At 33.0% G+C, this 16,529-nt stretch overlaps 1 protein-coding gene and 1 long non-coding RNA gene across 3 annotated transcripts in view; one reads left to right on the top strand and one right to left on the bottom strand.

The window, feature by feature from the left end:
• The window catches only part of LOC111615963, a 34,197-nt gene extending 23,607 nt beyond the window's left edge, over window positions 1-10,590 (top strand). For both annotated transcript variants that reach the window (XR_002755169.1, XR_002755168.1), the window contains exons 2-3: window positions 829-931; window positions 10,331-10,590. This is a non-coding gene — a long non-coding RNA (uncharacterized LOC111615963). The remainder of the gene's footprint in view (window positions 1-828; window positions 932-10,330) is intronic.
• A 381-nt stretch (window positions 10,591-10,971) lies between these two features.
• LOC111615964 (26S proteasome non-ATPase regulatory subunit 3-like) overlaps window positions 10,972-16,529 on the bottom strand; it is a 71,154-nt gene continuing 65,596 nt past the window's right edge. The window contains exon 10 of the mRNA XM_023357396.1: window positions 10,972-11,201. Coding sequence (XP_023213164.1) covers window positions 11,106-11,201 — 96 coding nt within the window. The 3' untranslated portion in view covers window positions 10,972-11,105. The remainder of the gene's footprint in view (window positions 11,202-16,529) is intronic.

The raw sequence follows: 16,529 nt of genomic DNA, 5'->3' as shown, positions 1-16,529 counted from the left end.
TATATATATATATAAAACTCTTAATATTTCAAAAATATAATTCATCTTATTTTACAATTGGTTAATTTACTTTATGATTTCGAAATAAATTCTTGTTATCATTAATATAATTTTTTGCTTGTTTATTTACCTGTTTTTAAAGGTTTCTAGTGTTATTTTAAGGCATCCTTTTAGTCTATTTTGTAAATTATTATTACTAAAAAATTAGTAACCTATATTTTTTTAAAATGTAAACGAATAAATAGATTTTAACTTTGAATTTGGTAAGATACAACAATCTAACAATTAAGTTAAATTATATTACATATACTGTACTGTACATGTATTGTACTGTAAATATAAGCTTATACAATTGATGTAGGCTTACATATCTGTAATTTATTTTTAACTTTTTCAAACAATATTTATGAGTCAACAGAAAAACATTATTAATATTTAAAAATGATCATGTAATGAATTGTAACATAAAAATTATTTTTTAAGTTTCATATTTTAGATAAATTAAAATATTTTAAATTATATAAAATAATTATTTGGCAGATGCGTTTTGAATTCTGCATGCAGTCTGCATGTGTAAAATTATTAATATTTGTACCTAACAGTTGTTTTAAATGTTTTTCTAAAAACGAATTTTAATTTAAAATATCGATTTTTTTAAGAAAAAATTTGAATTTGTATTGTTATATTGTGAAATTCTTAAATAATTATAATATAATTTTACATGTACTGTACTGTCTGTACATGTTAGTGTATCTGATGATTTTCTAAATTTTCTATAAAAATTAATAATTGTTATGATATTCATTAATGATTATTTAAATATTATAGGATTATTCGTCATTGAAATATATATTGCGAAAGAAAACTGAATAGTGGATCGATCCAAATGGAAAAATATCCTGATTGGTGTCACTTCTAGAGTCTAAAAAAAGTAAACTTTTTAATAATTTATAAATGAATTAATTTTATTTTTAATTAAATTTAGATTAAGTTGCTTAAATTAAAAATAATAAAAATTTTTATTGCGTTTTATAACGTGTTATTATAGAATAAAATATATGAATTTATGCGAAATCAATATCAGGTGATTTAATATCGAAATGTTTTGATTATTCATAATTATTTTTATTTTTGTAAGTTTTACCTGTTTCGATAATTTAAGTATTATATATAGGAAATTAATCAGCATTAAATTATCAAAACTAATAAAAATTTTCAAGAAATAAGCTAGGATTTTTCCTATTCATTTACTTATTGAATATCATTAAACATTTAGCATTTTTATGCTAATTTAAACTTATTTAAATAAACAAAAATTCTATCCTTGAATTTCTTGTTCATTTATAGCAGTGTTTCATTTCAACCTCTAACGAATCGTCGCCCCCTTCAACATAGTATCGCCCCCTTCAATAAAACCGTTACGTAATATCGCCCCCTTCACTTTAAAATTCCGATGCCGAGGGCCAAGGCTAACGTCAAATTCGTACTGCATTGAATAGACTAGTGACTAGGATAATATTATTTGTTTAATTATTGTACGATATAACGAATAAAATATCTAATTATTCTTAATATAATGTTTTACTATATCGCCCAGAAAATTGTTTTTCACCCCCAAAATATAAATTGTTACTAATCGCCCCCTCAACATGGAGAAACACTGATTTATAGCGTAAACAATATTCGTTCGATTATTTCATCAAATTATATATTTTTCAGGATCCATTTTAAATAGTTTTCAAACTAAACATTCTAATATACTATATATTTTCTGAATAATTATAATTTTTAATAAATTAAGACATAGCCTATAGAGCTTTTTGTTTTCAAAATGTCAAGGTTTATCAAATTCTAAAATAAATCAGTTATATTTTTCAAACATTAAGACCTTTTATAACTGTAAGTTAGTATAAATTTATAAAAACTATAAGCCTAAATATAGGCCTATATTAAATGTTTAAAAAAATTAGAAGTCTGTTAGAACTTTTGTTAATAAAATTTTAACTTATTCATATAGATAAAATATTTGATAACTAAAAATGAATGATACAAATTACATTTCTAATATAAAAACTTACAAGTTATAATAAAATATAATGACTATATCTATAAACAAGTTTTCTCATGGACATATTTAATCAATTCTATAATTTCAAAAATAATAAAAATGTTATAATTACAGCAGTAATAAAACTATTTTAAATAATGTAAATATTATAGTATACATTTATGATTCTGTATTTTGTCTTATAAATTATTTTTAAAAATAGAAAGAATAACTCGTTGCTAATTTTATAATTTATATTATTTAAAATAAACTCTAATATTAAACCTAGTACTGTATAGGCTTAGCTTATATTATATAATAAAAATCAATTTTTATATTGCTTAATTGATAAAAAATAAATAAAAATACAATTTTCTATATATTTTGATCAATCTTACTGGTATTTCATCATCATTTCAACTATAAACTTTTAAAATTATATTTAATTAAATTTATTATTTACAGACTTTTATATTTTAAATATTTCCATGATATATAAAAATAGCAATATTTTTTAAAGCAATTATTTATTTATTTATATTTTAGCTTCCATATGTTTCACAGAAATTTATAGATATGAAATTCAAATTTTATTTAGCTTTTCGAGTAATTTACTTTATTTATTCGTTTAATAATTAAACATAAGCAAAAGTTGAAGAATTATTTCCTGTAGTATTTTACAGGAAAAATAATGTTAATAAAGTAATAACAAAAGTATTAAGTCTGAAAGGAAGTATGTAGAATATAAATGAAAATATTTAATTTATTATATATACAATAAAAAAGTAAAGTAATAACACATAATTTAGGTTTAAAAAACAAGTAATTAGATATCTGGTAAGATGTTGTTTTGAATCTTTCGGTCCTATAACAATGTAATTTTTTTCNGGGGCAGGACAACACATGTAGGTGACATAATGACTCGGGGATTTTTGTCCTCGTGACTGACTAGTTTCCGGTAAAGGGTGTTGTCGGGTTAAATTTTCTTTCGTTCCGCCCAAAAAAAGAACTGAATGTTGCCGTTAACACTAACATTTACACCCGTTTCTTTCATATCATGTTTAAACACTTTCTTATTTGTCAGTTGTGTAGCTTAATTCATTCATTTGAATTTATCTCCTTTTTTTAAATTAAAAAAATGAATTCTTTTCTTGCTAATTTCTTTTTATTATTATTTAAATTTTTAAATATTTTCGTCGAATTAATAAATTACTTTATTCAAATGTATAAGAATTAATCATTTATATATATATATAAGATCACCCTCTTTAAAAATATCAATCTTTCAATAGAAAATCATAAATATTTTTATGAATATTTAATATTGTCGACGTTTTTCTATATAAATCATAATTAAAAATGGTAATTTCTCTTGATTTCTATTCATAAGACGAATGTTAGCGTAGTTGAATCTAGACACCAATTCTTCTTACCCGGCAAGTAGATACTATTGCATGTCTTGCATGATAAACTTCAAGAGCAAGCATAGATACGGTCCATCTTAACATATTATCTGTATTCTACGATTGCTCTATTTGTCATATGCCACAGAAGTAGAAAAATACGAATCAGATAACGACTGAGCTTACTATGAATAAACAAGGTTCAAACATTTTTGCATGGTTTTATCTACTTAATCTTTTCCTATATATTATGTCAAATTCTACAATAAAAATATAATTACACGAAGAAGAACCAAAGGATAATTTTGTCATCAGTCATGCTAATCAACTTATAATTATCGTGTTGTTAAAGGCAACATCAAGATCCAAATATTTTAGAAAACACTTTGAATAACGTTATGATTACGAAACATTTTTCACTTCTTAAAGAAAATAATCGAATAATTTTATATAAAAATATATGAGTTTAAATTCGGATTCTCATCATTTTTCTTTTTTTATAATCATTTAAAATGATTTTATCAATATTTTCATGAATTATCTGGAGAAGTTTATAGGGCATTACACTTATTTACTCTCCTTTTTCGAAATTCTTGAATAGTCCTATTAGCTATTACTCAAGAAAAACTTGTTTTGATTATTTTTTAAATATTATAACTCGAATAGAATAATTTATATGGTAAAACTGCATCAATAGAATCTAATTAGGATAGAAAACATAATCTTTTAACTATGTTTATGGTTTAAACTGTACTTTAAACTTATTGAAAAAGTTTAGTTTAATATAATTTTCCTTATTTAAAATATATTTTTATAATAAATCTATATTTTATTTTATTAAAATATTAGTAAATAATTCGAATATATTTGATTTAATTTATAATTTTTTAAAGACAGTTTAGTTTTAAATATTAAATATAATTATTTCTAAACATTACTATAAAATATGTTTGATAAAAATTAAGATTAAAAAATTTTTATTTTATATTCATATTTAATCAATAAAAATTTGAAAAAAGTAATGTAGACGCATTTAAGAGATAAAAATGTAAAGTTAAGCAGTAACGATTTGGTAAATGTTTTGAAAGAAAGCACTTAGAAAGGCAGTTAGAATGCTTGGTTGCATTCTTTGCTGATGCGAATAACGAGATGGTAAAAGTGAACAAGAATATGACAACACTCCCTCTTAGAAGTTGTCATCGAGAGGCGGGTTTACGCATGCTCAAAATCTTATCTTTCGCGATGTCACATTTTAGCGTACCAATAAGAGAGACACCTGTTATTTGAATGACAGTATGGTCTAAGATTCGAAAATTGCATCGATCTGTGTATTCCCTAGTTTAATTTAAATGTAATTACAGTTTGTGACAGAGAAACGGCTGCTAAAGAAAATATTTGTTAGCAAAAGACGGTAGATGGGGAAGAAAAGAGTAGGAATTACCATCCCGGATTATTAATACCAAACAACAACCGGGATGGAGATCCATTCTATGCTTACAAAATTCACTTAAAAGAGATTCGAGAATGCAACGTAAATAAACAACGTTGATTAGATGAAGAAATGCGTGCCGGAAACTTATTTTAGATTAACGAACATCCTCTGTTGTATTAACACGGCATTACATAAAGGACAACATAAAAAATAAATAAATAAATAAATAAAATGAACAAGTGTACAGTACAGTACATATATAAGTAAATGTAGAATAATAATAATAATAATAATAATAATACTCCATAGAATTAACGATTTGGTCAGGCGCGAAGAAGAAAACGAAGCGCAGAAAATTAGTTTTATTCGTATTAAAACTCGAAGGAACCGGAAAGGTATAAAATATTTATGGAGGTGTCATGTGATTAGTCGATCTTGTCCAGGATGCTCGCGGTGCACGACGGGAAGGGGACGGTCCTTCCTCCATTCTCTGGTAAATAACGGGTCGCTTTAAGTGTCAACAGGGATAGCATCCCAGATATCAGGGGCCGAGATCAAAGCAACTTTACGCGATTAACTCTCTCACTTTTCTCAAACAATAATAAACTAGTTAAAAATTTAAAAAATCTTTCTCCGTTTATTTATTTTCTTAAAATTACATCTTTCGAATATTCCAGCGAAGAATGCATTCGTTTGAATTACATTTATTTCTTTGAATGTATTTAAATTTCCTCAAGCTTTTTTATTTTTGTTTTTTATTTGTCACTCTCGAATATTTATTTAGCGTACGATTAATAGCGTTTAGAAGACTTTTACTCGTAAAAGGATTTCGTTTAATGAATGGAAGCATCGAAGAGTATTGAATGCGGAAATTATCATCGCATTTCTTTTTAATGCTTATATTTGCTTAGTAAACAAATCCGTCATTTGTTCTTAAACTGGTGTATTTTTTTTCTGGTTTGATTTTTTAAAAGCATTTATCAAACCCTCCATTAATTAAATATATTTATTTTAGAATTCATTTTATTTATTAACCGTGCAAAAACATCAAGTAAAGATGGGCTACGCCGAAAACCCAAATGGAACGCAGGCGCCATCTACCGACCGTCGAGAAAACTAAACAAAGTATAGAGCTAAATAAATAAGTTTGGGCTCGTATCCGTTCTTAAATACGTCTTACGCCACGAAACGATTTTTTTTTCTATTAACTATCTTTTTTTTGCCTCGGTCGAAGTTATTTTTGTAATAGTTTAGTCTTCATTCTGCTTAGTTAGGTGTACAATGGAGTTGGCTATCGATCGAAGGCACGGAGCCAAACTGACTCGAATGCTTTATCAATTAAACTTTTTATAGCGGCAAAGAGAGCCTTTTGTTAACGTGATTGAGAGTGCGACTCCGCTTCAAAACATTTGTTAATAATTTCACAAACTTAAAGGAGTTTAGTTTTAAGACACAGATAAGACTCGGCCAAGAATTTAAAACTGATGCACCAAGGTAAAAAGAGAGGATTTTAGTTTAAAAAAATGAATAAAAATAAAAAAGTTACAAGTTTTTTTTTCTGTAAAGTTGGCAGTTAGTACGGAACGTGACTCGTTTCTGGTTCGTAAACGGATTCGAGTTACGGCAGAGCTGTCACTGTCCATCTGACCGTGACCGACGAGACTAATCCGCCATCTTTCGAAGTCCCGCGTCCAGTGGCGTGGGTGCATTAATTTCGGAAAACGTTGGAGTTCTCGAACCCGTCCGGCCGTTTACACCTTAGAAGAGAGTATCCGTCGAGCGTTGAAGATAAGGCGTAGTTGTTTGGCTGATGCTTTTGAACAGTCTCTTAGATGCGATTGTTGCTAACAGGTCAAGTGAAGTCCGTTAATAGCGAGTGGACTGCTCTCTAGAATAATGGAGTATAACCGCTTTAATCCGACCTCGGAAGTTGAAGAGATATTCTGATTTATCCTAAAGCCTCGCTTAAACGAGACAAATAACATCGCTTCAACATCGATGTCGTATATCTGATGATAACGCGCCAATTTAATTACATACTAATTGTGCGCTTAATTTCGTTGTCTTAATTTTAAGCAGTTCCAAATAGCCCCATTTCCTTCCACGATTTTTATAAACAATAACCGAAATAAATCTCTCTTTTTTTTTGGTACTTTTAACACTTTCTAACTTGTAAATTTGCGCTTGTAACTTTATCGCTTCATTCTTTCTACTTTTTTCTTCTTCTTGAGCAAAACAAATCTTCGAACCTTGATACTTTATCTTTATTGCGTATTTCCTAATCGTATTTTTTTTATTTTTTCCTTCTTTAAGTTTAATAATATACTACACGGCGCTTCCTAAGTGATTTCCTCACTTTATCTTTCTAGTTTGATTAACAGCTGTATCGAATTTCATTAAAACATGGATGGAATTTTTTTAATATACAAACCTAGTTTAAATATTATAATGTGCGTATGTATTATGTTGCAAAATAAATGAATAATGTTTGGTGAAAAAACTCATCGGACAATTTTGCATTCCCTGAAAAATGCAATTTTTTATATATCTTAAACATAAATATTACTTAGCAATTTTGTAAATAATGAAATAATATATGAATAATTATAATTTTAAAATAAATACATCAATATAATATTAAATAGACGAAGAAATTTTGCATTTATATTAGTATCAATCATCATCAATTTACTTTTTTTTATATAGGCCTACATACAGTATATATAAAACGTGTTTTAATTACTATAAAAATAAAATTAGATATTGAAATATATGTGTTTTTATTTTTATTATACGTAGTCTATATACTATTTAATAAAAATAATTATACAGAATTAATAAAAAATCTGGACTAGAATAACTTTAAATAATTCTAAAAACAAGTAATTATTACTGCAAAACTCTCAACAAAATATTTTTGCTAAATGTCAAACTTGAATTATGGCAAATATTCGATATTAACAGGCCTACTTAGCCGAGGCCCTTGACGAAGATGGCCTGCAAAATTTAGTCTTTTATGTAAAAAGAAAATGCGCGTGGTGAAGATTTTTTAAAATCACTTTCGTAATAAAACCATATTTGTTTTATTCGTATAATCTTAAGGCTATTGGAGTGAGGCGAGGCCCCACGTTTGACTTATCCAAGGCCTATCTTATTTCTAGTAAGCCTGGCTCGAAACTATTTCTACATTCTTCGAGCGTTTATTTTTGTTTTAATTAAAATAAAAACATGTAATTAATCATAATCTAAAAAAGTTGTATTTATGACTTTTGATAGTTAAAAGAAAATATATTGTTAGTGATTTTATCTTCCGGTCCAGCAAAAGCAGACACGAACAAACACACCTTGAAATATAATTAGGAAGTTTGACTATTAAGGATAGTTTTTTTATAACTACAACTAGTCAAAAATTGTCATAAAATTTGCATTTGAAATTCTTTGATTTGATTAAATCAGACGATGCCAATTGTTTTTTTTACACGTACGAAAAACGAGAAAAGTTTCTATTTTTAAGAAAAACATTCAAAATTATTTGGATTTTTTAAAAACCCCTCTTAATTAATTAGGTAGGGTGAAGTATTTTAGGTACAGTGAAGTAATTAGGTACAGTGAAGTATTTTAGAAAGAGCATAAGAGAGGAGAAAAGGGGAATTGTTTTTTGGCGTAGATAAAAACGATTTTTCTGCTTATAAACAGATGTTTGTATTTACTGTTAGGGGAATATTTCTCTTTGGCGATATTAAAATATTTGCATATAATTTACGTTCTAATTCGACGATTAATTTCTTACGTTACCTTCGAGCGCCTTAAAGAAGTTTAGACAAAAGCGTTCGAATTACGGACTCGTTTGAATCTCGATAGAAATTATCCGCTTATTAAAATTTCAATAATTAATTCCGCGAAAGTATTTTTAATTAGAGTATTAGGAAGTTTTTATTCGGATCTATCGTTTCTGGAAATTCGACCCTGAGACGTTCCAGAGTCCTGTTCGAGTTAATTTCGACAGATTTGTCGGCTCTGCCAGCATATTTTATTAAGTAATTGATACTAATTACTTTACGTGACTTTAGCTGTTTGAATAGAGTTATTTACTTTTGTAAAATACCCAAAAAATTCTAGAAAAATGTTTATTTCCGTTAAACATTCTTTACAGGAAGAATCAGTCGATTTACCTTCTAAATCGACCAATTTAGAAAATAAATGTTCGGATTAAGAGATATTAATGCGTATAGGAAAATTTTTACCCCTACAAATATACGTAAAAATGCCTCCATTTATTTACCGCTAGTGTAACAAATTTTTAATTTAAAATTGTAAAAAAGTTTGACCTTTTTTTCCATAAAACTTTTTCGAAAAAGTAATTTCGAGAGTAGTTAGAGAATATGAAATTATAGTAAATTTAAAACAAATAAATTTCCTCGGGAGTAAATGATTTATTCAGAAACACATCCAAGTCACGGTTGTAGTGTTGTGTTAATGAATTTTTTAAACACAGTAGGAAAAGAATACTCGCTATTTTATTATTCTATATTATTCATTTATGGCGAAGATAATTAAATGTCCGAACCGTAAAGATCAACACGCATTTATTTTTTTCACTTTTCGCCTAACGAAGAGGACTTTAAATTAACGCGTAAAAGAATTTTTCTTAATGCTTTTAATATAAATATGTTAATATATTTTTTGGGCAAGTTAATCGCTTAAAAAAAGGCATTTATCTAAATTCCTGATGGTGGCATTTTTAATCGCCGAGCATTTAATTGGCAACACGTTAATTCGCGTTTTCAGCGGCGATAAAAGACGCGCAACACTTTAGGAATATTTCGATAACGACCGAATTTTTGAAAGCGAAAAATCGAATTAAAAAAGGGGGGAAAGAAAAGCGCAAAAATTAAACCGCACGACTCGATATAAATAAGGGAAATTAAAGTAAGTCTTATTAAAAGAAAGGAAAGTAGTTTGCGAGCCGCCGCTACTTACTAATTAAGGCCGAAACGTCGCGAATTTCAAAACATTGGCACGCAACCCGAGTTGGTAGTAACTTTGGTCATTTTCCCTCCTCCACCAGGTCGGAATGGCCGAATCACGTAAAGTTCTACTCGCCAACCGTTGTGTTTACCCGAATCCCGACGACATGCCATCGACTTATTCGCACGAATTCTAAAAATACATTCTTCTCGCCTTATCGACTCCGAAAATTCGTTTTTCGCCCGGCAAAAAACAAACTCCAAGTTACGCTTTGTAATCGAGTTAACTCCAATCTTTACGGATAAACCGAACTTATTATACACTCGGTCGATTTCCCGGTTGCAATTTTTTTTGTTTGTTTCCCTCCAAAAAACCACTAATAGACGCTTCTTTTAAACTTTTAAAGGCGTACGAAATTACGCCACTTTATTATAATTAAGTTTAATAATAATAACGCACGTTTTGAAATTTTTATTTCAGGTTATTGTTTGCGCCGATCCGCGGAACATTCCAGCTCAACGAGGTGTGTTATACCCTTTTCGTCGAGAGCCACATCGGGAAGGAATTTCTGATCTTTATAAGAAGCATCCACGCAGAAGAACAAACAAACGTCGACGGAGAATAATTTGTTAATTAAAAATTACAAGCAATGTTAACATTTGTTCATTATCCCCACTACGAATACGAGGAATTTATCAATATCTTTTCGTATCGCGTTTCGTTCGAAGGCGATATTGTTTTTCGGACCGACGAATCCGTCACTTACGCTAAATGCTCGGTTAAACGAACCTCGCGACACTCCAAATCCCCTTATATCACGACAGACTCTCCCATACAGCATCTTACGTCTTTTTAAAAAAATTTTCCCGGTTATTTTGATGTCGAAGCGACACCTTCTCTTTAACGCGTTTCCACTCGCTTCCGTTTTCTTCCGACGGTTAAACAAACCGCCAACGAAAAGAAAAGGGGGGAAAACCGGAAGACGCGAGAAAAAAAAATCCGACGATGGCGTGTCACGCGAAAATAACGCGTGGACTCGATTCGATCGAGTCATTATTCGAACGATCGATCGAATTCGATCGCGAGAAAAGGCGAACTGGAGGCGGCGTCGGACGAAGAGAGAAAGAAAGAACACTTTTTATTGCTATACACGAAAAGGTTACAGGTGACGTAACGGAACGGAAGAGACTAAGCACCGGCGTCCTCCCCCCGACGGTGGACCGGACCGGGCGACTCTCCGGTGCCGGCCCGGTTGCTAGGGGAACTCGTCGTCTTCGTCGGCCATCTCCTTGGCGTATTCCAGGTCCTGCTGCTCCCGCTCCCGACGCTCCTGAAACACAAAACGCAATCGTTAATCGCTTTCTCTCCTTCCTTCCTTCGCTTTTTTTCCCGGAGCGGATGGACCACTTGCGCGCGCCGCCCTACCCTGGCGCTGCGGCCGCGGCCTTTCCGGGCCGGACCGACCGGAAGTCGGCCGCGCGCCGTTTTTGTCCGCGGTCCGGACCGGGGCGCGGGACGGGCGCGGAGCGGCCGGCGCGATCGATGGCGCCAAAGGGTTAGAGGTGGACGAGTCCAATCGCCGTGGGGGCGCCGGCTCTCGTCGAAGGTCGACTCCCCGGCCTGTGGACCGGTCCGACCCTCGGCCAAATATTACGGACGGCTTCTTCCTCCCGCATCGTATTTCCCCGGGGCTGCGGATGCCGAATAATTGGAGGAAATCGCGTAACGAGTAGAAGGAATCGATACTACCCTTCGGTCACTCGGCCCAACGCCGTAGATTCGTTCTCTCCGCTCGTCTCCCCCTGGCATTTAAGACGACCCGACCGAGTTCTCGCTCCGATAAGTTTCTATCGACGAGGCCTTTTTATGGCTTTTAAACGACACTTTTCCTTTCCTCGCTTCGTTTAAAAAACAAAAAATGGAGAATTTCCAGCCGGTTTTTGCCCGGTCGACACCACGTGGCGCTGGTTTTCGTCGACTCGAGACAATAAAATGCATAGGCGAAAAAAATAAAGAGCCGCTCTTTAATCAAGAGAAAATCGAAAGTTTTTAAAACCGGATCCGATTTCGTCTGCCGTCGTGGACGGACCGGAAATTGCTTTCTGCCAACGGAAATACGTCGATACCGCCGCGTATTTTCCTAGACGAGAGCGGGAAAACGCGCGCGCTCTCCGGGAAAAGCTCTCGACCTCCGAACTTTCGGCGGTTCGATCCCAACCGCCAAACCTTCAAAAGTTGCCAGGGAGCGTTTCCGAGAGGGCCACCATCTCGACTCGGACCCCTCGAGTACGGTTTCAAAGCAGAATTTCGCCAAGAGGATCGACAATAGCTAAACGGCTGTACTCGGTCTATATTGCCAGGTAACGTAGGAAGAAAGACTTACATCACGAGGGAAATTATACGGGAAACGCCCTTTTTCCAAGATTTTAGCCACGACCCTAACAGAATTACACAGAAAAATCCTTCCTACTTATCGAATCCCTTCGAAAACAATAAAACTCGCGTATTCGCGGGCAACGATTCGCCTCGGAACGAGCTCTATTTCCCACACAAGTCTTAAATTAATTATTTTTCGAATGGCCGGTGACGTGAGAGAACGACGTAAAAGGGGATCGATGTAACTACCGCGATTTTACGAGCTTAACGACGTTCGACTCTTCACGAATTTTCTGGTCGGAAAATCGGAAAGAAAAAAAAAAGAAATAATAATAATAATCTTGCGCACGTCTATCGAAGCCAACGCTATCGATAAAACGCTGCTAAAATGACTCCCCCTTACGTGGAGGGGGGAAAAAACCAGACGGACGACCTCTCGTTCCGTCAGACGAAAACACTTCTATAACTTTATATAATGGCTATAGGTTCTCGTCACGTCCAGATTGATTTAGTAGGATTTCCCAGTCGCCCCGACCTCGTGAGACTCTTCGTAACCGCTCCTACGAACCGCCGTCGTCTAGGGTTTCCCTTTCGCAACCGAAAACTTATTTACGTTTTTACTGCCCGAGAAAAAACTGCAGATCGTTCCAAAAATTCGCCCGACCTTGCAACGAGGAGCGATACTTCCGTTTGTTTTCTTTCCTTGACCTAAATCACCACCGAAGGAAGTACGTTTTCAATAATCGCCAACCCGGACGACGTAGTTGCCGGAATGACGGGAGGAGGGGGAAGAAAAAAAAAGCGTTTAAAAATAAAATAAAAATAGAAATAACCCTTCGATTAATTAATCAGATCCTAGATATAATGGAAAAGCAAATCGAGTGTGTAAACTTCGGGTCGAAGGTGCGGGAATCGACTGTAATCTGTCGGAATGGTCTAGCAGAACGTAACACAGAAAACGGTATTATATAAACAAATATTCCCGTCCGAAAGTTGGCCTCTATTGTTCCGTCATTTATTGACAAAACTGACAGCGTCCACTTAACGAATACGGCTGCAGTCATTCGACGGTTCATGAATAAACGATTAACGAGCGACGACGAAGGGCACGAACCCGTGTCGCCATCTGTCGGGCCCTGCCGTTACTACCACCTATCGAATTTCTCGTCTTTTCTCATTTCCGTGATACGAAACAATTTTAAAAAATAGGAAATAAAAAATAATTCGGAATCGCAGGCACTCGTTAAGACGAATATAAATGTAAATAACCGAAGAGGAGGAGCGGAAAAAAGCCGGTTCGACTTCCGTTTTGTAAAAGTTGGTTAAGTAGGAAGATAAAAGCGAAAATTTCTTTAGAAAGAGAGCCACTCGAGCCGACGGAAACTCGGAGCCTGCCAATTAATAGCTAATTGATGCCCGAGTCGAGGATCCTCGAGAAGAAACAAAAAAGTAGCACTTCATTCGATTTAAGTCGTCAACGGGCCGGAGAAAGCCCGAACATGTTTGGTCGAGGACTAAACATCACGAACGACGCCTTTTTTCTCCTCCTCCCTCCACAAATCGACACTTCGCCAGAATTAAAATTAAAATAATTTGCTTTTTTCCGCCTCGTCGTAATAAAGGAGACGTTTGGCGTCCAGGTGGAGATCGAATCGATCGAAACACGACCGCGGTCGAAAACAAAAGGTATAGTATCATAAAGGAGGGAAACCCGGCCGAAGACGGAAAATAATTAGCCAACGTCAATTACGAACAGGTAAAGCACGAAATGAAGAGAATTTGAAGGACGTTGATTTTATTTATTTCTTTTTCTCGACTGTCTGGATTCTGTTGTCGTCTTCGACGGGATACTTTGTATACAATCAGCGACAGGCTGTCTACAGAGAAATCCTACATCCGATCCGATATCCTTGACTTCTACCAATGATAAATGATTCTCTCTTTGTGCCATTGGCTCCGAGATATTACGTACAACGTCCTTATTTATGTCGATGATAAATTTGCATGTAGAATAAAAGGCGATTTTCACTTTAAAAGCGTCACAAAATTATTCCAGAAAAATTTCACTCTCGAATTAATCCAGTAAAAACGAATATCGACAATTAAAAGATGCTAAATAAACAACATTATAATATATTGCCTAGGTCACCAACACAGTGGATATCTTCAACCAAACCATTAATGTCTCTTCAATTTTTATCATCTTATATAACTTACCCCATATTTTAATTAGGAAATGGGCCTATAGTCTATTCTATTTTTCAAAAATCAAATGTCTAATGTTTTCCAAGAAATAAAATATACTACGGATTATATATATATACATACACATACACACACTAATAATAATTACTTACTATATATATATATATATATATATTTTTTTTTATTAAGAAATTGTGAATAAGGAAAGATGGATTTAAAACTTCAGTTTTCCTGCTATTTCATAACATCAAATGACTGAATTTATTGTTTACAATGTTATTAATATGTAAAAGTGTCTATTTTTTCTTTTAAACCTTTATTATGTGTGCAGGTATGTACGTATGTATGAAAGTAAGTCCTCAATTTAATGGACTAATTGGAGGAGGAATGTCCACTTTTGCTGACAGTCCATTAAATTAAATATATTTCAAAAACATATATTAATAATGAATTGTACTATACATGAAAGAATTTATACTCATTAACTCAATGACCCAACCTTTTATCATACTCTATTCACAAATAAAAAAATTAAGGAAAAATTTTCTGTCCATTAAATCCCAGACTTATTGTATATTCTTTCATAGTAAAAAACAATATTTTCAATATTTATTACACCTAATAGACCTATTTTCATTTAAATATATTCCTGAATAATGACAATAAAAAATAATAATAAGTATTACTACAAAATTTCCAATATGTTTTGTCAGATTTTTAATTTCTAATGAAATCTGTTTCACTTGACAAGAATTTCTTATCCTTGTTTAACAACTTTACAGTATTTTCTATATCTGATGACAAATGAACAATAAAAACATATATTAAGCACACAATGCCATTTTTCTTTAAATATATTTGATTGAAAAAATGAATTTTAAATGCAATATTTTCTGCTGCAAAAAAATATTGTGGCAATAATGGCACTGTAAGTGGCTGTATTTTGAAATTAAATTTGTGTGTAAGAAATAACAATTTTAAGTGCTGAAGTTCAATTCATGTGACTTTCGGCACTTAAAATGATATGGCTTATGTTTAAAATTTATAATTTGTTAATTAAACTAAAAAATAATTATTTATTTTATCAATTTTGTACAATCACATCATGAAAAAGAAAAACAACCTAAATGTAACAGTAATGAAGTTGAGATATCTATCAGAAATTTCTGTAAATAAATCTAAAAGTAAGATGTGTGAAGACCCAACCGAGGTCCGAATCATGTAAATCGCGATATTCCTATGATTAAATAATAACGATAGATTAAATATGAGAGGGAGAGGAAAATCCCATAAATTAAACAACGCGGCACAAAATGTAGACAACGAGTCTCGGATGACTCGAACACGTGTTAAACTAACTGTCAATGTCAGAGTGAAAGGTTATAAGTCAGAGACAAGTGGTCATATGCAGGTAGAACTTTGACCCCATCGCTCATAAACAATCAATCTAGGGAAACAATTGCTGAAAAGAGGAAAAGATTTAAGAGAGATAAATCATTGCATATGATCGTTCGAGTACCCAGATGACAGAAATCGCGAGTAACGGAGCTAAATTATAAACGCGAGTCTTGCAATTTTGTCAACAATCGACAAAACAGCGTCGAGCCGACACCTGGAATTGGACCTTTCTCGTGACCTGAGGCGGTCTCAGTTTATCCCAAAACAAAAGAGAGACACCAATTGGGAAGCAAGAAAGGGGATGAAGGGCCAATCGGAAGTCCGAATAGTGGAAGAGAAAAACTATAAAAATCCGAAATCCTAGGTCAGGAGGGCTCTCCTCCGACTCCACGAAAGATAGTGACTTCTATTGTGGTGTGTCATCGCAAAGGAACTGTGGACTCTGCCGCTTATATCTTCCGATCGTCCGCCGTGATCAGCAACAGCATCTCGTCCGCCCCGGGGCTACGACCGACGCCGAAGTTCTCACACTCCGCATCTTCGAGGGAAGAATCTAGTGAAGGACTGTCGATTGCCGATGTAAGCATATATGTTAACAAATAAACGGCTTTCTTGTGTAAAACACTTGTCGTCATTTGCCTCCTCCGTCACCGCCCACATACAACCTTCCCTTAGGTCCATCCTGACGCGGGATTAATAG

The sequence above is a fragment of the Centruroides sculpturatus genome, unplaced genomic scaffold (assembly GCF_000671375.1).
Source record: "Centruroides sculpturatus isolate CEXI.00-Female unplaced genomic scaffold, Cexi_2.0 scaffold216, whole genome shotgun sequence".
In the NCBI taxonomy this organism is placed as follows: Eukaryota; Metazoa; Arthropoda; class Arachnida; order Scorpiones; family Buthidae; genus Centruroides; species Centruroides sculpturatus.
Note: the sequence above shows the minus strand (reverse complement) of the source record. Positions and strands in the feature narration are given on the sequence as shown.